General features: G+C 43.1%; 1 protein-coding gene across 2 annotated transcripts in view; it reads right to left on the reverse strand.

The window, feature by feature from the left end:
* The window catches only part of CNIH3 (cornichon family AMPA receptor auxiliary protein 3), an 85,232-nt gene that overhangs the window by 9,973 nt on the left and 47,443 nt on the right, over positions 1-27,816 (reverse strand). For both annotated transcript variants that reach the window (XR_010600207.1, XM_005289583.5), the window contains exon 3: positions 25,058-25,105. Coding sequence is in view for 1 of the 2 variants with exons in the window: in XM_005289583.5 (XP_005289640.1) it covers positions 25,058-25,105 (48 nt within the window). In the remaining variant the exon portion in view is untranslated. The remainder of the gene's footprint in view (positions 1-25,057; positions 25,106-27,816) is intronic.

The raw sequence follows: 27,816 nt of genomic DNA on the forward strand, positions 1-27,816 counted from the left end.
CTTTGTAGGCATCTTGGCTTCATCTCTTGCAGTGTCTTGGAGCCACCTCAGCGAAGGTCAGGCTGCACCACAAAAGGCATTTGGAGTTTGGTTGGTAATAGGTCAATGGACCCTGTCAACTGCCACAGTGACCCCTCTTTTTAGCTATATCACTGTATTGTAATGGAGCCCAACCTTTTTCTTTTTTTGGAATCTTTTCATCTCACAGTCACAGAACTTTTATTTATCTTTGGTACTTTTGCCATAGCAAGTAACACTAATGGTACAGATATCTTTAGAGACATCTTATCCTGTGCCAGTAGCTTCAATTATAGTACCCTCAAAGCTCTATCTCCTAAGCCAGTGTTTCTCAAACTTTAGTATTGGCGACCCCTTTCACACAGCAAACCTATGAGTGCGACCCCCCTTATAAATTAAAAACACATTTTTTAATATTTAACACTATTATAAATGCTGGAGGTGAAGCAGGGTTTGGAGGTGGAGGCTGACAGCTCGCGACCCCCCCCCATGTACTAACCTTGCGACTCCCTGAGGGATCATGACCCTCAGTTTGAGAACCCCTGTCCTAGGCAGATGACAAATCATGGCCCAACTATACAGTTTGATTCCAGACTCAGGTAATTTATCACTGCTGCTTTTCCCCCCCCTTTTCAGAATTTGATTTATAGTATAGCGGTAACCTTTCTAGCAAGGAGGATTCATCACAGTCACAAATTGTAGATACAAAGTGCTTAATGGTGGACATATAGCTGGCTAAGCACCCTAGCATTGAAAGTGGGTTACAATTCCCATATACCTGTTCTTAATAGCCTTTTTAGGGTTTTAGTCTTTTAAGTGATCCATTATCGGTAAAATGTACAAAACTGGTAAATCTGGAGGGAAACTGACCTCACTGAGGCTACATGGGCATAAGGCAGGGCAGGATTTGGCCACTGGAGACCAAAGTCCTCTGTTTATCCAGGGATCAGGATTGCCAAGGCCAGCAGCAGTGCAAGTTCCCCCCACCACTTCTCGGAGAATATGTCTGTGAAGAATGTGGGAGACATCTGTATTATTTTAATGAATATTATGTGTACCTCTGTATATTTAATTATCGTTATGCTGTTTGCTACCCAGTTTCAAAAGGTTAACAACTGCAGGCGCTCACCCTCAGGGAGGCAGACAATGACTGTAGATAACCTACTGACTAGTACTTAAATACAGGTATCAATTCCTTTGAAGTTTTACCTCCACCATGCTCTGATCAATACACTGGCTGGTAACCGTGGGCATGGGGGAGGGAAGAGGAAGGAAATCCAATTGGGGGAAATGAAACAAAGAATTGTGGAGGGGTAAAAAACCTCAGTCCTGAAGCTGAGAGGGACACACAAGGAGGCAGTGAGTGCTGGGGAGCAGACTGATGTTCACTCCCTGAGGCTGAGGAGTCTTGGATAAATTAGACGTACCCTTTAGGTAAGACAAAAGCATGTAGGCTGCTTGTTGTTTTAACCCTTTTCCCCAAATGCTACATTCCTTTAGATGTATATCAATAATATTTTGTTTTGAAGAAGCTGATCTGAGTCAGTGTGTCACCTACTGGTCACAGCCCCCAAAGGGGATCCATGCAGGCAGCCAAACACAGTCAGGCCTGCAGACTAATCATCTTTGGTACACAGAATGTGATAGCCTGGAGACGCGGTGTAAAAGTGGGGTGAGTCAGGGGACTCCGCCCTGAGAGAAGTGAAGGTGCAGGACCCATCATTTGTACTAGGTGCCCTTACAACAATTACAACGTACAATTTAATATAGACAGAAAAAAAATCGCTCATCTCATCATAAATACCTAATCTCCCAGTGCACCAGATAGTGCATACACACACGTACTCTCCTCCTCAGAACTCTAAGAGAAAAGAGAGCCTTGCAGCAACTCCACAAGTTTACAGATCTGGGCTCTGCTGGACTATGACACGGGAAGATGAGTTTCAGAGTCAGTCTCCCTTTCAAACAATACCCTGCCAGCAGCTCCCTCATTTTTCTAGCAACTTGAACTCCCCCACTGCTGCAGATGAGCTACCTGAGGCAGTCTCTCGGGAAGCTCAATCCCAAACCACTGGGCTTCTTGTTTTCTGTATATATATATGTTGTTGTTGTTCTCTTTACAAAACATCCCTGGCTTTTTATATAGTTATTTGCCCTTTTGTCATTATTCTATTGCATAGGAATTGATTTTTCTTGTATGTGCCAACACTTATAGCACATTACATCATTTTCATGGGAAATTAATATTCTAACTTGGTCCACTGCTGAATAATGCCATGTTTGAACCGACACAGAAGACAGATTATAGTAATTACAACTGTAAAAGTGTAGTGGTGGTGGAATAAATATTACAAAACCTTCCTTGTACTAATGGATCCTGCACCTATGGAAAATCACCTATCACAGCCTGTTCACCCAATTATTGCTAAATCACTCACTTAAGTGCTAAGAATCTGATACTAATTAGAAGCCCTTAGCTCAGAGCTAATGCCCTGGAATATCCCAGTGCAATTGGAAACTCCACAATTTTTCCACTTCTCGAGGAGGACCCCCTGCATCCCTGTGAAAGTCTCCCCCTCTCCACCTTATTACCTTACACCTCCAATTTCAAAAGCCCTAAATACCAGACACCATTCCTTCTTTCAGAGAATGGCTAGATGGGATTCCCTTCCACGCCCATTCATGCCATTCTTTATCCAGCTGTTAGGTGACATAAACTATCCCAATCCCCCTGAGCCTGCATCCTCCCTATCATTCCCATCCTGAGGAATAAAAGGGGAAAGGACATGAACTGGAAGCTGGTCTCCTTCATGTGACACAAAAACTGTTCACTAGCCAAGTGGAAACAAGTCTGTTTACGTTAAGAGTAGATTGGTCCCTTTCCATCCATATAGCAGCAACAAGCAACTGCAGATGTTTCATATGCATAAAATCAGCCAAAGACCCAAATCTGGGCCTGATATACTAGGGTGCAACTCCATCAGTGATGCTGCATCAGTTTATACCAAGTCTGTGTTTGGCCTAGAGCCTCTTTTCCCTTCCACCCACTGTAACTTCAACTCCTTTTATCCTCCACACTGCAGGAACAGTCAGTGAATGGACAACATCCAGGTCCCCCCAATCCATCTCCTTTGGGAGTCTGGAAGTGTCTGAAGCACCTCCCGGATGAGGTCTGTGCTGAGAAGTTTGCCATTTTTTCCACATGATCACTTACTAAAGCTGAGTGGTGGAATTTATCTGCTTTCATGTCAGTGGAAGAAGGGAGGGGGAGTGGAATCCATGGTTTTCAGAGCAGAGAGTTAATTTAATTTCACTTTAGAGTCCATCTTAATAGAGCTCACCTAGTGCGAGCATGGGTTTATTGAGAAATATCAGTTGCCAGATTAAAGCCTTTGTGAGAATAACAACAAGTGATTACCCTATTTAACAGCTATTAAATTGTGCTAATTGCAAGCTACAGACCAAGCTGGAAGAATTCAGTGCAAACTACTGGAAGAAAATGAACTGGATTATACAGAAAAATAGTGGCACTTTGGAAGTGTGTGCGTTGCTCTGGAACGGGCACACATCTGGAACGCATACACTGTAAATGTTTGCTCCCTTTGTCACAGGCACCAAGACGGTTGATGAACTGTGTATAAACACACCACATTGTATATATATATTACATTTTAGCATTTGCAACCATCTCAAATATTTTATTCAAGTTCAAGTTCCCCTCTTGTGACACCCACACCTGTCTGGGTGTCTCTCCAGCCCACCTTAAATGCCATAAGCGTGGGGTGACCATATGTCCTGTTTTGGCCAAGACAGTCCCTTTTTTAAGCCCTGTCCCGACATCCCAATTTTTGGGCAAAACTGGGCGTTTGTCCCGTTTTCTCTTGCTGACTGATTATCAGTTGGTAAAAGCAAACTGACAAATGCACAATTTGGCCAAAAAAAGGGGGGTGCGACTCCTCGTGGGCCATGGAGGAATGTCGGGGGGAATGAGCAGCAACGCTAGCCCCGCGCAGGAGAAAGGGCTCAGGTGAGCAGCTTGGGCCAGGCCAGCATCGCACGGGCAGGCGGCAGGGGGTCTTGGGCCAGCCCGATGCATGCGGTTGAGAGGGTGGCCTTGGGCCGGCCCTGTGCGAGCAGGCAGTGGGGTGGTGGGGCGCGCTCAGGCTGGCCCTGCGGGTGGTGGTGGGGGGAGGGGCCTCACGCCAGCCACGTGAAGTGGGAAAATTTCCTTTGGGAAAATATGGTCACCCTACCCAAGCAACACAGCTTCCACCACTTTCTTTGGGAGGCTGCAAAAAGTGGTTGGCACTAAGAACAGGTTTGACCGAGGCCCCTGGGTTGCATGCTTACGAAGTCCATACTGAGCCCATGACAGGACTTATAGCTTCCCTCCTCCAGCAGAATCCCCAAGAGAGTGCAGGTGACATCAACACCAGCTTTGTTTTCAAGTAATTCAGCAATAGTGACAAAGGCTGGACTGGCAGCCCTGGAGATAGAAGTCCTCTAATTATCTGCAGTATAAGTACATGCCTGGGGAACAGAGGTGCACACTTCCTTGCACTGCCTCACCAATGTGCCTCAGTCAGGCAGGACCTGGTTATGGGGCGAGAGGATGATTCAATCCCCAAACCCAGCCAGTCTTTGGCCACTTCTCTGAGATTGGTAGCAAGATTGACAATTAGTACCACATCCATTCATTAGGAACTGGGAAACCACCATCTCATTTCACAGACAAGTTCATATTGATGAAAGGGCCTCAGGGATCAGTAAAATGAAGTTCAGACATCTGCATAGTACTGGAAGGCCTCTAAGGCCACATCCCTAGGGTCTGCCTGAGGTTGGCAGTTTCATGAACATCAAGTAACATGCTCACAAGAAAGACACCGACATGTCTCAACCACAATGAATGTCCACCTGATGAGGCAGAAGCCCAGTGGGAAACTGATCAGGAGCTGTAACCACTTTCCAATCCATTTAACAGGAAGAGATGTTAACTCAATCCACTTTACCTATTGTACTTATTTTACTCATTTGCATAGAGCCTCTACTTTGAGTGATTAAGAGTCTGATCCTGACTCCACTTAAACTTGCATTGAACTCAATGGGAAGAGAAGCTAAATCTTTTGTTTGGATAATATGAAAACTTTTATTTTCTTCATATCAAACAAATCTGTCAGGTTAGTGATTCAAAGTTTGTCAGTAACTTATACACAGAGAATCAGGTGTATAATTATGTTCCTGAGAGTTGCTTAGGAGTCTGTTCTCAGGAGGCCATTAGAAGCAGCGTGGTTGCTAACACTTATTTTTGGCACAACTTTGTTCCTGTGTTGCTCTATTATCATTGCAAGGAGACATTTAAAAGAATCCATTCTGGCTTGCTGTGTGAAAAGTATTGGAGGAAGCAGACACAAGAGCAATAGCTCAACGGACCTACGACATTAGCAGTGGGGTGATTAACATTGTCTTGAGTTAGAAATGAAGAATATGAGCTGAACACATGAAGAGAGGACCAAGAGGTGAAGCTTTTCACAGGGCCAGATGACAATAGAGATAGCAGGCGTCCCTAGGTCTGGATGCTCATCCAAATTACATGAATTACACATTTGTGCCAGAAACCAGGACTCCCTTCCAGTCATGACAGAGGCATGGAGTAAGGATGCAGATGACAAGGTGAGGCACCGAGGGAACATAGTAGACCAGGAGATGGAGGACATGGAGTGGGTGTGTAGCAGTGCTTCATTTGTACCAGGGCTGATCCATGGCACCTCTGAACTTGCTGTGTCAGTTATGAAAATAAAAAAATTGCTTGAGTCCAGCACCTGTTTCATTACAAATTAAGTACTCGTGTGCAGGGCACTGAGGTAGGGCGTACCTGGATGCAGTTGGCTGGGGTGGGTATGAAGAGGAACAGGGAGAGGGAGTGTCATTTATCCATGTTAAAATGTTGAAACGCTTCAAATTTTGTGTGTGTAAAACTTAAAACACAATTTTCAGGATAGATAAAAACTCAAGTTCGGTAGGACCCTACTCCCTGTGAGTGGTCCCAGTGAAGAAAATGGGATTACTCATGGAATAAGATGCTAGTCAGTGAGTAAAGATGAAAGAATGTGGCTCTTGATAAAAAACATATTAAATCACAAGTAGACTCCCAAAGTGCATTTCTATTAAAGAAGATAACAAGAGAGCAAAGCAAAGGTGGCCTGCCCAGTGTAAACAAATGGGAGTGATAGTGAATGAGGAAGGATTATATGCCAGTGTGGAATTAGCTGTATCCCTTAACTCTTCATTTCCAGACTTCCCAGATTTTTGTAATGGTGTCTACGTTTTGTAAAAATTTCAGAACATTGATTCTGGGGTGGTATCTGGACGCCACTGAAACACATTGCCAACTTTAACTATATGAGTTTTTGTGAGCATTGTATAACTTTTACTCTACTATGCCTATAAAGTATAAAATAAATAACCATTAACCTCAATCCTTCTGATAAGGAAAGAGGGACAAACACTATGATCTTAGTTGGTTATCTGCCTCCCTGCCCCTCTACCTGGAGATGCAGTCTCAGACTCTCTATTAAAGGACTGTATTTTGTTTAGCACCTTAATCCTTGCAAAAAAAACATTTTAAAAAAGGAGGATGCAGAAAAGCAATATTGAGTAATTTAAGAGAGTGATCTCTACAGTACAATGTTTAAATACTGACGTGATAAATATGATTAATAAGCAGGTTCCCTTTCCCCAAAGGATATTCTCATTGCCATGATGGACATCTTGCCATGTTAGCGTACATACCTGCCACTGCATGAAAGGATTTCATCTCTCACAGCTCACAGGCAGGAAGGATGGCCTTATGGTTAAGACCCAGGACCAGGAGATTTGGATTCTATTCCTATGTCAGCAACTGGCTTCCTGTGTGATCATGAGCAAACTACTAAACCTCTCTATGCCCCAATTTCCCATCTGCAAAATGGAGTTACTTCTCTCCTACCTCAATCTGTTATGAATCTGAAATCATTAGTATCTATAAAATGCATTTTGAGTCTAAGATGGAAAGTGTTATCAAAGCACCTAGCATTTTTTAATTATCTGCAACATGCACACTGCTGTTTCCACAGTGACTTTGGACTCAGTTGTGAGCTGCCTGACGTGTCTGTGAAGAGGAATGAAGAAACACGAATCTGTCCCATCCCGTTTCCCATCTCCTCCTCTCCCCGACTCCTCAACCTGCACTGATGTGTGCATGGTGAGAGCATCAGCTGTGGGATTGCCCCTCTCTCTCCTTCACAAGTAGGAAGGGAATGGGCAGAGACTTGGCTTCATCTCCATCCCCCCAGCCCCAGCATGCTGGACAGCACAGCTGAGCCAGCATGGAGGGGGAAGTAAGCAGGACCAGGTATATGGGTGGCACAGCTTCCTCCCTGGAGCAAGGGGGAAGCCGAAACAGAATTGTGACTCTGGGTCACAGCTATGGGCTGCTCCTTATTAAGGCTTGTGGTAACCATACGACCTAGCCCTTTGTGAGCTATCCCTTCCTTATTCACCTATGCAGGCACAAGAAGGATGTAGCTTTTCATTATATTTTGTTAAGCACTCAGAGACCCTGAGGTAACAATACCTAAAAATAAAAATAATTATTTTCTTAACCTTTGGAAAATGCAGAACTCAGCAACTTGCAAAATTTCACTGAAAATAGTTTGATTTGTGCTGGCAAGGTGCATACATAAATCAATTTCAATGATGAATGAATTGCCTACAAACAAGGGCTGGACTTTCTCTAGATGCTATATGTTCTTTCTGCACTGGTTAAGGGTCACTTTCCCAGATAGGCAGGGGTACATTCTATCCATTCATTTAAAGCTCAGGTGATCACTCGACTATTTTAACCTGAGCTCACAGCAGATAATAGACCACTTATCCATTTGATTTGACCTATGCTATGAGACAAAATACAAACCTACGAGACTGGCATATTTATTTCTTCATTGGTATCAGTCTGTCAATGACTTCTTTCCAATGGGGAGGAAAAATACCCCAAACCTGAAAGATCATTTTTTCTTATCTCTTATGTAAAAACCTTAGACTCAGGCTCAAAAGCACCTTCCTTCAAAGCTCTGATATTTCTGCTTCAAACAGACTTGTCATTTAGCTTTAGCTTTCTTTCTGTCTTACCTGAAATAGATGTTACAATAAGGCAGATATTTTGTTCCCTTTCTCTTTATGAAACATGATTCAACATGCTTCAAAACAAAAATGAACTGCTTGCAATTAACTCAGGCACAGGGATACCATTTACAGGAGCCTAGAAAGAAATTCTTGGATGGTATCAATGCCCTGCAATACATAAATTACTAGTCCTCTGATGGGGCAAGAGCTTCCTTGTCAGTTATTTAATAGGCAGAGGGTTTAAAACAAACAAAAGGAAGTATTTTTTCACACAACGCACAGTCAACCTGTGGAACCCCTTGCCAGAGGATGTTGTGAAGGCCAAGACTATAACAGGGTTGAAAAAGAACTAGATAAGTTTATGGAGGATAGGTCCATCAATGGCTATTAGCCAGGATGGACAGAGATGGTGTCCCTAGCCCCTGTTTGCTAGAAGCTGGGACTGGGCAACAGGGGATGGATCATTTCATGATTACCTTCATTCCTTCTGCAGCACCTAGCGTTGGCCACTGTCAGAAGACAGGATACTGGGCTAGATGGACCTTTGGTCTGACTCAGTATGGCCGTTCTTATGTTGTGCCAACCCTGAGTGAATGGGCTTCACGTGGGGCGGGGGTATGCACAGGGATGGGAGAGGTGAAATCCTCCTCTGCCCCTGAAGTTCCCATATAGCTTCCCCTCCAGGTCCCTTCCAGCACCACCCAGGTGGTAGTAGCAGCTATGGACCACTAGGCTTCTGTTACATGGTGTTTTTGGCAGACCGGTCTACCTAGTTTACATCCCCACAGCACCTGATTCCACTGTCCTCCAGAGGAAGCTGCTACATAGCATTGGAGTTTGGTTCACAGAGGTTGTGGAATTCCCCCTACCTGGCCTCTCTGTAGATTGCCACCCATGGCACATTTACTGTGTCTTGGTGTTTGTGGACTTGCAATAGAGCGGGGCGTGGTTTCCTGCATCATGAATTAGAGTAAAGTTGTGCTATGATAAATATTCTCTCTAAGAGGGTTTGGACTAGGGAGACCAGGTTTTCCAAGTCATGACATATGTTGCTGGAGTGGCATGAGGTCACTCCAGTGATGTTAGGCATCAAGGAGATGTGCACAATCAGGTGAGAGAAAAGGATTCCTACTTCTTCTCTACACCCATTTCTTTCCCACTCCTTCCCTGCCACCATTTGGATTTGGGGAGGGAGAAAGCTCCTTGGAAGCTCTGGAGGGATGACCAAGTATCAATCAACATGAGATAGACTTGAATGGAGACACTCTTGGATTGCATATGCACTCACCCAACCTGCTGTCAGTTTCACCAGCTCAGCAGGCCAGAGATTCCTTCAAAGGGAAGAGTCTTCGGAGAGTTTGCAAAAACGTGGACAAACACACTGAGTGAAATCCTGGCCCCGTTTAAGTCAACAGAGAGCAGAATTTCAAATTATTTTTCTCAAGGATAGGTCTTGAAAACTTGGACATTTCTAGTTTTCAGGGACATTTGAGTGCCCTGGATTTGACTGTATCCCTGTTTTTATTCAAGAAAAATTAACTTTAAATAGAAATGTTTTACACATGATAAAACCTGATAGGGGTTTTGAAGCTGCTCAAGATATCACCTGACAGTGGAAGCCAGAATTCTATTTAAGGGCTGGATCTTCTCAAGCTGGAGGTTGTCTCACTGGCTGACAACAGGAAGACTGACAAGGATGAATGTGGTGCAGGAGAGTCCTGGGATTTTGAATGGACATTAATCAAAATGCAAAGGGCTCTTGGAGTGGTGAGAATACTGGAAGGAGGTGTGTGTTATTTTTGCCTAGATCTACAACTATTGTGCTTTGTCTATGAGTGTATCTTTACTCAGAGACAAAGTTTAGAATTCCTTTCTACAGTCTGCATGTTCCCTTGTTTTAATTGTTACAAAGTCCTTAAATAGATAAACAGTAACCCAGAATACCCATAAGGGTGTGCTTAAGCTGTTGGGGAGACTTGCAGGGGTCAGAACTGGTGTTGGGGCCTATGACAGCTGCAACGTAGAGTCCCTGTTATAACTATAAAGGGAAGGGTAACAGCCCTCCTGTGTACAATAGTATAAAATCCCTCCTGTCCAGAGACATCAAAATCCTTTTACCTGTAAAGGGTTAAGAAGCTCAGGTAACCTGGATGACACCTGACCCAAAGGACCAATAAGGGGACAAGTTACTTTCAAATCTTGGGGGGAGGAAGGCTTTTGTTTGTGCTCTTTGTTTTGGGGGTTGTTCGCTCTTGGGACTAAGAGGGACCAGACAGCAATCCATGCTCTCCAAATCTTTCTGAACAAGTCTCTCATATTTCAAACTTGTAAGTAACAGCCAGGCAAGGCGTGTTAGGTTTATCTTTGTTTTCTCAACTTGTAAATGTTCCTTTTGCTAGAGTGGTTACCTCTGTTTGCTGTAACTAGTCTTTGAACCTAAGGCTAGAGGGGGTTCCTCTGGGCTCTTTGAATCTGATTACCCTGTAAAGTTATTTTCCATCCTGATTTTACAGAGATGATTTTTACCTTTCTTTCTTTAATTAAAAGCCTTCTTTTTAAGAACCTGATTGATTTTTCCTTGTTTTAAGATCCAAAAGGTTTAGATCGGTGTTCACCAGGAAATTGGTGGAGAAGTCTCTCAAGCTACCCAGGGAAGGGTTATAGTACTTGGGAGAGAGATATTCTGGGTGGGGAGGTAGACAGAGTTTCCCAAATAACTCATAAATAATTTGGGTGGTGGCAGCAAAACCAGATCTAAGCTGGTCGTTAAGCTTAGAGGTTCTCATGCAGGTCCCCACATCTGTACCCTAGAGTTCAGGGTGGGGAAGGAACCTTGACAGTCCCATATCCCCAAAAAAGGGATACTAGACAGGGGTCTGCTCCCTGGGAATGTGACTGAGTTGCTAGACTAAGAAACAGTGTCTAGATGCTATTCAGTAGGCTTAAAAGCACATAGTATTCAATACAGCAGCCTGGTGTCTGACCACAAGGAGGAGCTCAGCCAGAGCTGAAACACTTTATTAGGGAATAGGATGAGACCTTCATGGAGGGAAAATTATCCCACATCTGTCGACAGTGGTGTTTCTAGTACCTTCCTCTAAAACATCTGGCACTGGCCACTGTTGGTGACAAGATATGAAGTAAATTGATCAGAGAACTGCAATTCCTTTGTTCATCTTTGCCTCAAGTCCCCATCTGCAAAATGGGGACAACAGTGCCTCCCTACCTCAGAAGGATGTTGTGAGGGAAAATACATTAAAGACTGAAGTGCAAAGATACTATGGTAATGAGACCGTATAAATACCTAATAGAAATAGAAAGATCCTCCTTGTTCCTCATCTCCCATGTCTCCTTTTTCTCTTTTTCTTTCTGCAGTGGGGATAAGTAGTAAAGACATACCTTCCACATCCAATGGGAGATTGGAGAGGATGCACCTCATCTCTGATTTATCACTTAGAGTTCTCCCCTTACACTCATCCCTTTCTTTATCAACTCATCCTTATGTCTTTTTCACTTCTCTTCTTCCATTCCAGTCCTGTTCAGTACAAAGCAAATGCAACACACAGTCCAAGAGCGATTGCAATTTCAGCTCATTTTACTTTGACAGGGCTTCTTTAAATAATTTGTTCCTGAACACCAAACCATGCAGATGCCCGCTTCCATAAAGTTTATGAACTTACTCTACTCATTGGGCACTGCATCCTGTACAGCCTGCCTCCAGTAGTCAGTGACAGCTTCAGGCACTTTAAAGCTAAGAGACCGGGGGCTTGTCAGCATGATGAATTACTGCTCAGCAAGCCAAAGTGTGGAGCTACAGTGCACAAGCTTGCTGTGCAGTAACTCGCCGGGTGGACACTGCTACAGCGCGGTAAAGCCTCAGAATACAGGCTTAGCATATTGGTGCTTGAAAGTGTAGTACACTAAGCTGCATTCTGGGACTTTCACTGTGCTGTAGTGGTGTCCACACAGTGAGTTACTGCATGGCAAGCTGGTGCAGTGTTGATTCACACCCTCACTTGCTGTGCAGAAACTCACCATATAGATACGCCTTGAGACGAGTGAAGGGCATAGTTACAATCTGAAATAGAATAAAGAGGACATAAATAGGCCAGTGTCAAACTATAAATATGGGTCAAAATCAGACTTTATGTAAGCAAGCTCAGTTCCACTGACTTCAATGGAGTTACAACAGTTTATACCAGTTCTAGATTTGGCCCATTTGTACGAGAAGTGGTTCTGGACCATTTTGATGAAGCTTAATTCCATGTGTTGCAACTGGCCCAAAGCAAAAGTCTTTATCTGAAAACCTCTCACTGCCTTTGGATCTGGGTCTGACCATCATACCCTGATCAACCCTGAATTTATACTGTGGTGTATACCAGTATTGCTGCTTCCACTCAGAAAGACTCGGCTAGCTATGTGGACTGCAGCGGGAGCACTATAATGGAAATGGAGTTCATGTAGCTGCATAAACGGGCAGAGTCCAAACTACTTTCAAAATATCTCATTTGCTTTTCCTATTCCCTCCCACATCCCCTCCAGAGCTAAGAAACCTCTTTCCCCAAGTTGTGCAAACTGGTGACAGTCCTGCTGTTTAGATAAACTGCAAATTGTTCCATTTCTTCTCTGACTAACAAGAGACTCTCTACAGAAACAGTCTAAAAATAAATTACACATAAGGCATGATTTCCATGAGCTAGCTGAAAATTTTGTACTAATGTATTTTAACCTACTTAAAATCTTATTTTCAATAGTGTAAGACTAACAAGGTTACACCCCATTATAAGTGTTTTAAACATGTTGTTAGAACTTCCTTAAGGCCAAGGTAAACATTGGCTTTACAATGCAAGAGGGGGAAAAAAAAAAAAAAAGAGGCTGCATTGTCAGCCCTGGAGACAGAAGTGCATTGACAGAACATGTGCAGCATGTATCATGGAACTGCAAGCTTCTCCACATGGCCTTGCTGATCTACTGCAGAGCTGACCAACACCGTTAGGGGCAAGAGGATACTACCCTCCCTATGCCTATATTCAATCCTTGGAGTCTTCGCTGACACAGTCTGCAAAAGGACTAATTGTGGAGGTGGTAGTTTTGTGGACTCCTGCCCACTAAAACCTGGGCTGAGACCATTCTAGCTACATAATCTCAGGGTTTTGTACAGCACACATCACCAAAGTATCTAAACACTGAAAACCACCAAGTAATTTCACACCCACGAGCCATCAATCAGACTAATAGTTGTAAGTCAGTACAGAGCTGGGCTGGATTTGCATGGGTGTCCTAAAGATGAAAGATCCCATGCTCCATTATCAAATCCCTAAGTCATCAACTCCCCAAAAAGCAGCAGACATTTTCAGTTATGATTTATAAACTAAAAGGAATGCAGCTTTCTGCATGCTAACAGAAAGTTGATACCATGATCACGGGGAACAGAAACTGAAAGTTCTTGCCCCAAATTCTTCCAGGATCTGTTTTGGACAAATCAGTAAATTGAGAGCTCAAAAACAGCTAAGAAAGCATATCATAGAAACTGCTAGGGTTACCATACATCCGGTTTTTCCCGGACATATCCGGCTTTTCGGCAATCAAACCCCCGTCCGGGGGGAATTGCCAAAAAGCCGAACATGTCTGGGAAAAATACCGGCCGGGCACTTCCTCTCCCGCGGCTGCTCTGCTCCTCCCCTGACTCAGACTTCGGCTCTGTTTAAGAGCCAAGCTGCCCGAGCCCCAGCGCTACCGGCTTCGGGCAGCTCCCGTGCCTCCGGACCTCAGCCGCCGGCCGGGCACTTCTCCTCCCCGGCTCCAGCTGCTCTGCTCCTCCCCTGACTCAGACTTCAGCTCTGTTTAAGAGCCAAGCTGCCCAAGCCAGCGCAACCAGCTTCGGGCAGCCCCCGTGCCTCCGGACCCCGAGCCGCCGGCCGGGCACTTCCCTTCCCGGGCTCCAGCTGCTCTGCTCCGGCAGCGCAGAGGCCGTAGGCAAGGGGGCTGCCTGAAGCCGGTACCACTGGCTCGGGCAGCTTGGCTCTTAAACAGAGCTGAAGTCTGAGTCAGGGGAGGAGCAGAGCAGCTGGAGCCGGGGAGGAGAAGTGCCCGGCCGGCGGCTGGGGTCCGGAGGCAAGGGGACTGCCCGAAGCCGGTAGTGCTCAGGCAGCTCGGCTCTTAAACAGAGCCAAAGAGTCAGGGGAGGAGCAGAGCAGCTGGAGCCCGGGAGGGGAAGTGCCCAGCCGGGGGCGCAGGGTCCGGAGGCATGGGGGCTGCCCGAAGCCCGAGCGCTACCAGCTTCACGGTTTGCCGGGCAGCCTCCAGACCCTGCACCCCCGGCTGGGCGCTTCCCCTCCCGGGTTCCAGCTGCGCTGGGGAAGCGCCGGCCGGGAGCGCAGGGTCTGGAGGCTTCCCGGCAAACCGTGAAGCCGGTAGCAGTTGGGCAGCCCTTTTCGCGTGGCTGGGAGGGAGGAGGGGGAGTTAGGGCGGGGACTTTGGGGAAGGGGCGAGGAAGGGGCGGAGTTGGGGCGGGGCCAGGGGTGGGAAAGCGGCGGGGACAGGGCCCGTGGAGTGTCCTCTTTTTTTATTTTTTAAATATGGTAACCCTAGAAACAGCTGAACTTCAGTTCATTTGCAAATCTGACACCATCAGCTCAGGATTAAACAAAGACTATGTATGGCTAGGCATCTACAAAAGCAGTTTCTCCTCCCTTGGTTTTCACACCTCAATTGCTAGAAGAGGGCTTCGTCCTCCCTGATTGAACTGACCTCATTATCTCCAGACTGATTCTGGCCTGCATATTTATACCTGCCTCTGGAAATTTCCACCACATGCATCTGACGAAGTGGGTATTCTCCCACGAAAGCTTATGCTCCAGTACGTCTTTTAGTATATAAGGTGCCACAGGTCTCTTTGTTGCTTTTTACATATCAGAGAGATATTCCAGGCTATCATTAAGAAATTTACCAAAGTAAGCAAGTGTATTTTAAAAATCCATATAGAGTTACACTGGTGATCAATGATGAGATTTTCAAACCGGAAAAGACACGATCTAATTAGCTAGTGTTACAAGCAGCTCTGGATGCAGCCTTCTCCAGAGACAGCCTTTTTACAGCATATGCAGACAGACCTGAGACTAAACCAGGCAGTACCCAATCCTGTGAAAGGTACTGAATGCTTAATCCACTTAATATCTATTGAAGCATCCTTGTGGGAGGCACTCAACACACTGCAGGCTCATGCTGGTTTGGAGAGGCAGTGGAGTTTAGTGGGTAGTGGAGTAAACTAGCACTCAGAATATGTTGGTGCTATTCCTGGCTTTGCTGTGTGACCTTGGACAAGCCACTTTGGCCTGGCCCTACTTAGGTGCCCGAGTTCTGATTTAGGCACCACTGTGATCCACAAAATTCCTGCTTGGCTGCCATCTAACCCTATAGGCACCTAAACTCACTTTGCGAGTAAGTTTTTGCAGTAAAAGCTCCCTAGGTGCCTATGTTTCTGCCCCAAGCACATGCACAGCTGCCTCACCCTAGGGGTCTGGATGGGTATCACCTGCCCGAATTGCAGTGCAATTCACAAACCGTTCCTCTGCCTAACTTGCGTGTGGGGCCTGATCCAGTAGTTGTACTCAGAGGCCACTTAACTCCACACAAGATAAGGTGGGAAGCCCTCTCCTATAACCCTTAGCCCAGAGGTTAAGGATGTGGGAGACCCCCAGTTCAAGCTTCCCTTACCCCAGTGAAAAGGAATTTCAATAGGGATGAGTGCTCTAATCATTGGGCTATAGTGTCAGTCTCTCTCTGGCTCAGTTATTTAATTCAAATGGAACAATTTCAATATGACAGACTGACAGGCCCCACATCAGATTATCCCATAGTCCAGTGGTTAGAGCACTCACCTGACAAGTGGCAGAGCCCTGTTTAAATCTCTTCTGCCTCTCAGGGCAGAGACGAGACTTGAACAGGAGATCTCCCACGTCCTGGGCAAGTACCCTAACTATTAAGCTAAAGGGAGGGTCTCTTCCCTGGTTGGTTGTTTTGTTTGGAGATAGGCATCCTCTGAGCACGCCTACCAGATCGGGCCTGCATGCGCATTAGACAGATGAACACATCTCTTTCCCTGTTCACCGATCACTAGCAGAGCTCAGCACCTCCCTGTAGTTGACGTTAGGTGCCTACCTCCATAAGAGGGGCAGGGCTTTGAATACACCACTCTCCTCAGCATCTCCCATTGGCTAGCTTAGGTGGCTCCCTGCCTAGTGTGCTGGGTTTTGTGGATCGCATTCTAAAGTGCCTATCTCTCCCCAGGCATTGCATAGGGAGCCTAGCACTTAACTTAGGCTTTGTGGGTCACAGTGCTGTTCCAGTGATTTTCTAGGTGTCTAAGTCCTTTTGTCGGCCTTCCTACCTCTGTTTCATCTCCCACCTTTTGTCTGTCTTGTTTATTTAGATAGTTCCTGCCCTGAAAAGCATACAATTTCTTACTATGTATTTGTATAGCACCTAGCTCAAAGGGGCCTTGATCTTGGTTAGGATCTTGAGGTACTCCTGTAATACAAATAATAAGAATCAGGCTATCATGATAAATGTGGAAGAGTCCATACTTCTGCCAACGATCATTTTAAATAATGGAAGCAAAAATGAAAGGGAAAAGTAAACAATGGCAACACAGAAGTTAGAAAGAAAAAGTTATTACATATGCTATTCATCCACACCCTGACCAAAACAGATTTGTTCCCTTCAGTATATTTACCCAACATTTTTGTAGGCTGCTAGATAGGTAAAAGTTTCTGGTTATTTATTGAATCAGAACAGAGATAGTAACAAAATGCTCAAGTGAGCAGCTTGGTGAATAAGACCACACACACAAAACCCTTGTTAATCAATTTCATTAATTTTTTTCAGGTAATCAAATAGTTTAAGAAAGTCTTTGTGGTCCCAGTCACAGAGTACATATTTAAGGCCAATCCAAACTTGTAAAGGAATCAGGATTCCTGAGAAGGTTTAAAATGGTATAAACCCACTTCAGGGGAAAATGGTTTAGCTGGTCAGTCCTTATAGGACCCAACCCTGGTTAAAAGTAGAGATGAGCCTGAAATCAGATCCAAACACAACCTGAACTTTGGGAAAGTTTGGGTCTGCAGCTGTATTTTATGTCTGACACACCTCCCTCAAACTATGGCTTGAACTAAAACCCTAGACGGAAAGTTCTCCGAACAGACCTGAGCTTCAAGTTTGTAACAAAAACTGAAACCAGGCACATTCATCGTGGTTTTGGGTTTTAATGGCAACAGTTATTTCAACTCAGTAGAATAAATAGAGATGGGTCCAGGCTGTCAAGTTCAGAGAGGGATTCAAACTTCCCTGAAGTTTCAGGGTGTTCATAGCTGGAGTGTCAGTATGCTCCATCATTAGAGAAAGGAGTTATGGACTTCAGATCTGAACCCAAATTTCCCTACATCCACAGCTATTCAGATCACATTTTGTGATTCAGGGCCATCTCTAGCTAGAACCAGTTTGCAATTGTGCTTCAAAGTTAGAAGCAAATGGTTTAAATACCCAAGAAAATAATATGAGATGATAAATATTTAAAAACTTTAAAATTATAATACTGATTCAAATCACTTTATGTGCAGCAGTGTCTGCTAGGGCAGAAGCTTCTATCTGTATTGTCTTAAAAGGACACTTAAGCTATTAAAATGTGAACTGAATGATTGCCCAAATAGCTCCAGCACAGTTTGTACAAGCATTGGTTATTCTTCATAACTAATTTACATTGCCTTTTGATGTGAGTTTTAGCTACCAATCACACAGCAGGAGGAGCCTCCTGCAGGATTTCCTGCTGCCCAGCTGGTGAGTCAGACTCAGCGGTGTCATGATATTCATGAGGTATGAAAGAGAAAAGCATTAGGTATGCCAGGAAATATAGCAGGCATTGAGAAGCCACTAACAAGGATGCAGTCTTTGGACTCTAACATGAGTGGACAAAGTGCATATACTCCATCTTTGTTACAGTCTCTATCAATGGAAGGGATTCATGTAATGCCAGTTTCTGTTCTCATTATGGTCTTTGTCCTACGAACAATTTATCAAAACTCAAAATGCATCCTGCATTGTGCTGTGAAATATCACAGCAAGTTCTGTTACTGCCACAGACTTAATTTACCTGATTTTCACTGGCCAACAATTCAGTCTCCCTCTCTGATGACAGAGGCAGCTAAACTGCAAGATGAAATTTTTTACTATTCGTTAGAGCAGGAGACAGCACCTGGTATGTTACAAACCGGGCAGTGAAGACAATACAAGATTCTCTCTAAAGCAGACCTATCTTTACAATATGGCTATGCTGTAACGTTTACTTTCCTTATTAATCCCTGTCTAAATTAGGAACTGGTTCATCTTTAATCAGTGCTGAAAATGATTTATAGTGCTACTAAAGGTAGGGGTATAGTCTCTATAGATCTGTCTTTTATCAATCTTAGTCCCCTTCCACACAGACTCTAATTCCAGTTCTGCTTCTCATATCCCTATCTTGCTTGAAGTTAACTAGCTTTGCAACTGAGGCCTGTTCTGAACTTAAAAATTAGGTCTATCTAGCTATGTTGCTCAGGGTTGTGAAAAATTTCACGCCCTGAGTACTGTGGTTAGGTCGACCAAACTCGCAATGAGCCACTCCTAGGTTGATGGAAGATTCTTCTGTAGAGGCAGGTATTGCCTCTCGGAGAGGTGGATTAACTACATCAATGGAAAAACCATCAGCGTAGGAAGCATCTACATGATAGCGGTGTAGCTGCAGCTGTGCCACTGTAGCATAGACATAGCCTGATTTGTTGGGCTGGTTTACACTAGACCTTAGGCTGTGTCTACACTGGGATTTTTCAGATCCCTAATTCCCCAATTGGTGCAGTTCCACAAGTGGTAGCTACTTTGGTGGATTTAGTATAGCCAGAGCTGAAACCCTATAGGGTGGTAAAATCATATCTGAGCACCCGAGCCCTGTCTACAGTACATCTTCCATCATTGAGGCAGCTCCACTGATGATAGCAATGGTGGGAACTCTATAACAGATAAAGCACCAGCAAGCTCTGGCATTTTAATCATTGTATTGCCTAGACTGGCACTGAGCAGGATGAGATCACAAGGTGGTTAAAACACCAGCAGCTTGTTTACACTAGGGTGCCACCATGTCTACTATTGGTGGAGCTGAACTATGGTAGCAATTTTGGGAAATTTTAGGAGTAAAAAAGCTCGTGTAGCTTTCTCTTCTCACTGTCATGAACTATTCTTCAGGCAAGGCAAGGCAGTGAGTTAGTACACTAATCTTTTACCTCTGGGAGTCAAGATCTCTGGGTTCTAATCTCTGCTCTGCCAGTAAATTGCTAGGTGACCTCCTTGTACCAGTTATTTAACATTTCTGTGCCTCAGTTTAGTCATCTGTAAAATAGGGCTAATGATAATTACCTACCTCATAAGGCTGCTGTGAGAAATTAACATTTGCAAAGTGTCTTGAGATCTTCCAATGGAGCAAACTGGAAGAAGTGCAATGTATTATCATTATGGGCCTCTCACCCCTAGAAGTGTTCCATCCAGGTTATGGCTGAGGGACATTGGTAGGGCAGTGTGGTGAACCTAGCACTACTGCTGTCCATGCTCTATCTTTTCTGTGGAAAAGTGATAGTAAATTACAAAAGAGGACTTTAGTCTCCAGGATTGTCTTACATAAATACACCAAAAATAAAAAGAAAGATACAATGTTTATCTTTCAATTGTAAACCCCCTCCCCAAAATCCTATTTTTCTTTTACACAATTATCTGGAACATCTCTGGGGGCAAATGTCCCTCTCGAAGTCACTTTGTGGTTACAGTTGCTTTGACTCTGGAAATTTGCACTGTTCCCTGTTGCTCTTTCTGAATTTACCATCAATAAATAAAAGGATAAAGATCTGACTCAGCATGTCTCTAATCCTGTAGCTCCAGAGATATTATGTTTGGCCTAGCATAAATGCTTTCTTTACAGGTGTAGAAAAGGTGAAAGACCTGTCTTTTATCAATCTTAGTCCCCTTCCACACAGACTCCAATTCCAGTTCTGCTTCTCATATCCCTATCTTGCTTGAAGTTAACTAGGTTTAAAAACAAACCCTCAGTCATTTTTCACATAGAGTCATTTTTATTGCTCATGAAAAGATGGCTGTGAGCAAACTGGGGTTTGGAATTTATCTGCTGAGAGAGGATGTTATGGGGGATTTCCCTTCCAGACAATGTTCTCCTTTAACCTGGAAGGACTTCCCTGTTTGGGAATGAGGTTAACAGTCATTGTTCCCAATCCATGCAGTCCATAGTCACATCTGAATTGCTACCTGCTATAAAGTTGCCACTTTTAAAATTTGTCCTCTGGGGCAGTGTCGTAGTATTACAATGTTCACGCTCCATCGCATTGCCAAATGTGTTAATACAGGAAAATCCTAACTGCCTTTAAAACCAGAAGAAAAGAAAAGTTTCCAGGCATCTGTCATAGAAATAAGTTTCTCTAGAGAATGTTGTGCAGTGCACCAATAATGTAATATCGTCATCATAATTAACTGTAAAATATTTAAAAAAATACTATGGTATTTAATGAGATACAAATTAGAAAAAATTAATATAAATGAGAAAAATTCCCATTAGATCATTTGCATGAGGAGTGTCCAGTGAACCAGGACAGAACCCTATTTCCAGCTCTTCCACAGATTTGATGTGTGAATTTGGGCAATTCATTTTCCCACTGTACTTCTGTTCCCACGGCTGTAAAATGGGAACATTAGTACTACTCACCTATGGAAAAAGCCTTGTTACTACAGATGGTATACACTAAGTATTATAAACTACCTTTTAAAAATCTCATAGCAGTTACTTGGCATAGCAGGCTGCAGTGTCTCTTGCCAGTTCAATTCCTCCTTCCTCCACCTTCTCAGGGATGATACAGGAGTAAGCTCTTGACGTGCCATGGTAATGTAGAATGAGAACAGGTTGCTCCAAGTCAGACACATGCTTCACAGCACTGCTCTGCATCCAGATTGCTGAGGGGAAATCCACAGCTCTTCTACCTCTTGCCAGCACTGTGGCTGTGTCTACACTAGCCATTTTTCCCTACAATTTCCCAGTGTTGCTAACACCAGTTCAGCTCCACCCATGGTACCAACAGCAAGTAGGCCACTAGCATTTTAACTACCATGCCTTTCTCTACTCATAGCTGGTCTAAATGACATGATGGTTGAAAGAGACATGGTGTGTAAGGTAATATCTTTTACTGGACCCACTTCTGTTGGTGAGAGAGACAAGCTTTTGAGCTACACAGAGCTCTTCTTCAGAGCTGGGAAAGGTACTCTCTTTAATATCCTGTGACCAAAATGACTACAATAACACTGCAAACAGTGATAGTTAAAACACCATTGACACATTGCCTAGAGTAGAGCTCTCACCAGCAGAGCTGCAAAATTGGTAACAATTTTAGGAGGGGAAAAGCTAATGTAGACCCAGCCTGCACGGCTATCAGCATCACTAGCACATACTTTAAGTTAATCAGCTTATGTAATAAATATGTGGGCATGTACATACACAAAAAGTGTATGATTTCCAGCTAAACCACATATGACTGGAAGATCATACTACAGAGCTCCAAAAACCAGGCCTCAGAGATAAAGGAGAATTTCAGTATCACACTGGGAAGCCAGTTTTAAAACTGGCTTCAGGAAATAATATCTTTAAGGCATTTACATTGTGATCCAAAGGATCACTCAAGTCTGAACAAAGCTCATAGCCTCTTTGTAATCAAAGCTTTATTGTCTAGCAGAAATTTGAGCAGGTCTCTCCAGCAGAGGGCAGTGATACACATACATAAAAGCCAGACCATCACATACATGCCACCTGCTTTACATACTGCCTGAGTGAGAGACTGTTTTCATGGTATGTAAACATTTTCCAAAAGTAATTCACATCAGATAGTGATGTTTGTGAATGTTCTGGCTGTAGTGGGATCCCTCCTTTGTCAACCCCACCATGCTTCAAAACTCAGTCAAATTATGTAACATCTTCTAGTATAATCAAATACGTACACACAAGCTATGGTCAAACCCTGCTAATGAGCTCCACGACATTAAAAAAACCTAAGGATTTACAAGATAATTCTGACAAACCATCCAGTCTCTTCATCCATTGGGGCTCACTATATGTGACTTGTATGGTGCTGTATTCATGATCACTTGTGAGAGACTCCCCTGTAGAACCCTGGGACAGTGAAATGAAGCGCATATTTACAGCCCACTTATAAATCCCTTTAAAATAGAGGTTTATAGACAAAAATCAAGAATTCAGTTCTAGTGGCATTAACAGTAAGACTGCTGGCTTTATGTTTGTAAAGTGCTTTGAAAATGTTAGCCAACCCTAACACCCTAGGAAACAGGTATGTTACTATTTCCCCATTTTATAGAAAGGGAAACAGGCACACTGAGGTTAGTTACCCACAGCCACACACACAGCAGTGTTATAATAATCAGAAGGTCTTTTAGAGTTCATTACAAACTACATATTCCCTTACATTTTCCTATGTCCTTAAAACACTTAGTATTTTAATTGCTTCCCCAAAGCTCTGCCACTAACCATGAATGCTCCAGAACTGCTATGTACAAAAAAGCGATGGTTAGTAAATATTGGACTTGAAAAGACTGCACATCTCTGTAGTTATTCCTTCTTCCGCTTCCTGTATCACATCTTCCAATTAAAACAAATGTGTCCCCAAAGAACCTGGGAGGAGAAGCTTCATTAACAAACAATTTAAGTGAGTTAGAAGTCTGATCCCTGGTGTATGTAGTATCAGTAATTAGCCAAAAGGCACCATCTTTGCTGTTAGCAATGAGGCTCAGGCTCAATAAAAATTAAACTTTCCTATGGGCAAGGACTCCCCTGGGGACTCACATATATTAATACATTTGCCACCCACCTGTTGCTTTCTGTCAGAAAAACTGGGACACAGCTGGAAACTAGCTGACTGCTAAGTCAGCAAAATGGTTCCTGGAAAAGAACTGATTCTTTTTTATGTTGTTTAGCTAGTATGGATTAATATTTTCTCTCGTCGGATGCCTAGTGCAAGTGATTACACACGGTTCTTGATAGCAGTGTGCTCACAATTGTTCCCAAGATCAATCTAAACTGGTATAAATCAAGTTATTCAACAAAAGTGTTTTATAAAGTAGGGTCCCTCCCTAGTGCAAACACAGTTGTTTATAACATAATCAGGCCCTGGGATCAGGCTGAGCCAGTACTTAGCACTGCCAAGATCACAACATTTTGAAACTGAGTTTCCCAGCTGTTCTGAACATAGTCATGTGCAGTCAATAGTGTTAGCTATTTCATTGCTTATCACAGTAGCAGAACCATCCACCTACTCTGCAATTACAGGCAGAATTAGGAGCTCAGATACAATGGTGATGAGAGCACTATATAGGAACCTGAGTACATTAGAGTAGAATAGCTTGGGATTGTGGCTGCAGTTTGAGTTGAATCCCACCACCTTTCCCTTCTACTATCTGTCCTCTGAGTTAGGCTCCTACCTACAATATCCTGGGAAACTGTGCCAGATTCTGCTTTCCAATACATGTCCAACTCACAATGAAGTCAATAGGAGTTGCAAGGATGTATCTCATGACAGAATTTGGCCACTGAGCCAAATTCCCCCCAGTCTAACACTATTGACATCAAGGGAGTTGCAGCATGGATAAATTTGGCCCACTGTATTTAAACACAGTTGATAACCTATTAAGGATGGATACAATGCAGCAACAAATACTTTCTAGTCTGGACATTCTAATGACATCTTCTAAGGGCTGGAATGTTTTGCTAATTATCATGATGTTGCATTAAATTCTATAACACAGTGCATAGGTACACTTAAAACTTTTTTGCAAGGTCAGGTCTTTTTTCTTCATCTGTTCAGAGACAGAATGGCTTAAAAGACAATGTAAGCAGCTTGCATAATATACTGGCTAAGTACATGTGATCATGCTTACAGCTAGTGTTTGGCCTGCTTCAAGGTTAAGAGCCTTGTACTCACTTCCAGCTAATGGTGTTGCTCCTTTAGCACATGTGTTAGGGCATTGTGATTTTGGTCCTGATAGTCACTGGTGCTATTCTCCCATTGATGAGCTTACGTTACAGCTTACGTTGAAAACTCCACCCTAAGGAAACCAAACATGTTCAGTGTTGGTCTAACTTTGCATCCAATGAAATCAATGGGACTTTAATGGGAACAGAGTGAAGCCAACACTGAGTGCTTTTTAAAATTCCATTCTTAAATTACAGTAGAATGTGTAACCCATTACTGGATGAGTCCTACAGAGAGCAGAGCACCCTTTACTCCCATATAAATTGAAGTCACTCAGCACCATCATAGGGTCAGCCTCTATAATCTCAACATTCTCATTCAGCCTGTAAGAAACTCGAAAGGTTGAACTCATACAAATAAAATGCTCCATTTATCAAATAATTAGTAAATGACTGTCCAGCAAAGAATAATTATAAACCTCAGATCTTGATGGCAGCACAAGGGCATGTAGCCATAACTGTCACAAGTTACACCTCCAGAAACCAATCACCACCTTCAAAAAGCAGGTTATTAAATCTGAACCTGAGAATGTTCTGAAACGTTCAGTTCTTGTCAGGAAATCCTGATTGATGGCAGCCCCTTCTCATTACCTCCACTTTGTTTTTCAAAGGTAACACGGATTCCAATTTCTGCACTGGAATCTCAGATTTCATGAGTGATGGTGGAGGATCAGTGGGACGGGGAAATGAACGTACCCAGAACAGCCATCTGATGGTCTTAATTCTCTTCAAGGTCATAGAGCTGTGTTGGTTTATGCTCACCTTTCGCAGAAGAAAGCAGATGCGCTCAATGTTTCTTAGTCTCTCTCGCTGTCAAAGAAAGATGGGAAAAAAGTGGTGGGAGGTTATATTGTGTAATTAATTGAAGAAAATATATCAAACATAATGGGCCAAAATCACCCATGGCTTATATCCAGATATCAACAGAGTTACACCAGGGATGAATTTGGCCTACTAATATTTATCTCTCAGATATTACTTTAAAATTGATTCATTCAGTTGTCTAAACACTCTTGTGAGAAAGGTAATTATTATTCCCAATAACATATGAGAAAACAAACCAGAGACAAAACTTAGCCCTAAAGTTAGCAGGGCAACAACTTTGAAGTCACTATTTGTGCCTTCTTACACTAAGGCTGAATTGGTCGAGAGAGACTGAGGCACAAACTTTCAGATTCCCACTAACTTCAGTAGTGGTTCCACACAGAGAACAATTGCCAAGACGCTCTATCGGGTGCAACTTTTATAGCTGATCAGGCTACTACAGTGTATTTGTAATATGCTAGAAATATCCTTTTAAAACAAAAAGAACAGGAGTACTTGTGGCACCTTAGAGACTAACAAATTTATTAGAGCATAAGCAAGTGGGCTGTAGTCCACGAAAGCTTATGCTCTAATAAATTTGTTAGTCTCTAAGGTGCCACAAGTACTCCTGTTCTTATTACAAACATTGAATCTATCTCCCCTTGTAAGTATTCTCACACTTCTTATCAAACTGTCTGTACTGGGCTATCTTGATTATCACTTCAAAAGTTTTTTTCTCTTACTTAATTGGCCTCTCAGAGTTGGTAAGACAACTCCCCTCTGTTCATGCTCTCTGTATGTGTGTGTGTGTATATATATATATATATATATATATATCCTCAATATTTATTCCACTCTATATGCATCCGAAGAAGTGGGCTGTAGTCCACGAAAGCTTATGCTCTAATAAATTTGTTAGTCTCTAAGGTGCCACAAGTACTCCTGTTCTTTTTGCGGATACAGACTAACACGGCTGCTACTCTGAAACCTTTTAAAACAGAAGACATTTATATGAACTGAAAGATACTGCACTTGAGGATTCCAGTGTTTAGGACAATGCAGGCTCAGCTGATGCAAGAAAAGTCAAAACAAAAACTTTAACAGGCTTTCTGTTAAATGGATCATAGGTGAGAAATTCACTAGCAAAACAATGTTCCATTCTGCATAGACACATCACTCAAGCCACCAGGCAAGATTTTGCTCTTGGTTACATCAGGGTACATCCAAAGTAACGCCATGACACTCAATGGAATTATTCTGCATTTACTGCAGCTAGCACAGAACAGACTCTGTTGCACTGTGCCCAAGAGGAGTGAGCAATTCAAAAATAAGAGAAGTTTTACACCTCTTCTTACAATAAATTAGAGAAGTGGCTTGGTGTGTACCGTACAGTCTCCTGAGGGATGTTAAGCTTTTTCTCTAGACATTGCAAAAGCTACTATGTATAGTCACCTTTCTGAAACAAATAATGAGATGAACCAATGTGTGAAGCCAATTCTCTCTACGCCTTCTGTGTTTTTCAAACTGTTTTAAGCTGATTCCATTTTGTGAGGATTATATTTCTCCTAAAAAAAGGTTTCAGTCTGGGGAGACAGTGGAAGGTACAACAGAAATATTTTGTCTTAACATGGCACCTTTTATGTCAAGAAGCTCCTCAGACTATGATGCTATCCTGCAATGGGGTCCATGTGGTTGGACTCTTACACCTGCGCAAAGCACCATTGGCTTCAATGGGAAGTCCATGTTGATGTAAGGTTCTGCCAACATAGTTCCCCATTGCAGGTCTGGGGCTAAATATGCCTGGTCTTCTGGAAGAGGAAGTGCTTTAGACTCTACAGTGGGAGTCAGGTGACCCGAGTTTGAGTCTCAACTCTGCCATAGTCTTCCTGACTGATCTTTCTGTGACTCAGCTCCCTCTCTGTAAAATGGGGGGCAATAATACTCCCTTACATAGCAGGGGTGCTGTGAGAATAAATTGATTAGTACCAGACATTAAAATAGTATGATCTGGAGTCCACACAATTAGCTAGATGGAAATGTGGGCACCAACTGATACACAATAGGGGAAGAAGGAAAAACATTTGGTGAATGACACCAGAGCAAATGCCTACTCTCATAAAAAATCTCTCCTAGTGTGCTAGAACAACATCCACACTGAACAGGAGAAAGTATCATGAGAATACTGTTTGAGCTATTACAGAAAGTTTGCTAGGTGAGAGTCAAAATGGTGCTACTGATACAGAATAACTTGCAGGATTTTATTGGACACTGTCTGTGTAATGTTTGTTCAGAGTAAATGAAAACTGAACATTCTGGGATTAATTAATTAAATCACTAACGTGACTTGAACAGGGACACACAGACATTGACTTTCTTATCCTGGAAGCCAATTGCATTAGCATTCTTCTAAAACAAAAGCAATTTCTCTCTCTAGGGCACTATACAAGTTTAGGAACAAAATATATTACTGGGATGTGATGCAGAGATAGGCACAGAAAGTGTGCCTGTATCACAAGATGAGGACAAAAATGCATGAGGAGAATTAAGAAACATTGATAAATAGGCCTAAATATTACTTTAATAGAAAAAGCTGTAATATTTCAGTTGAGATTGTTCCCTACAGTTTCCATTTTCAGTTACTATTTTAGGGGTGGATTTATTTTAGTAGATTAACAGATACAATTACTTACATAAACATACATATTAACTTTAGACTG

The sequence above is a fragment of the Chrysemys picta genome, chromosome 3 (assembly GCF_011386835.1).
Source record: "Chrysemys picta bellii isolate R12L10 chromosome 3, ASM1138683v2, whole genome shotgun sequence".
Taxonomy (NCBI): domain Eukaryota; kingdom Metazoa; phylum Chordata; order Testudines; family Emydidae; genus Chrysemys; species Chrysemys picta.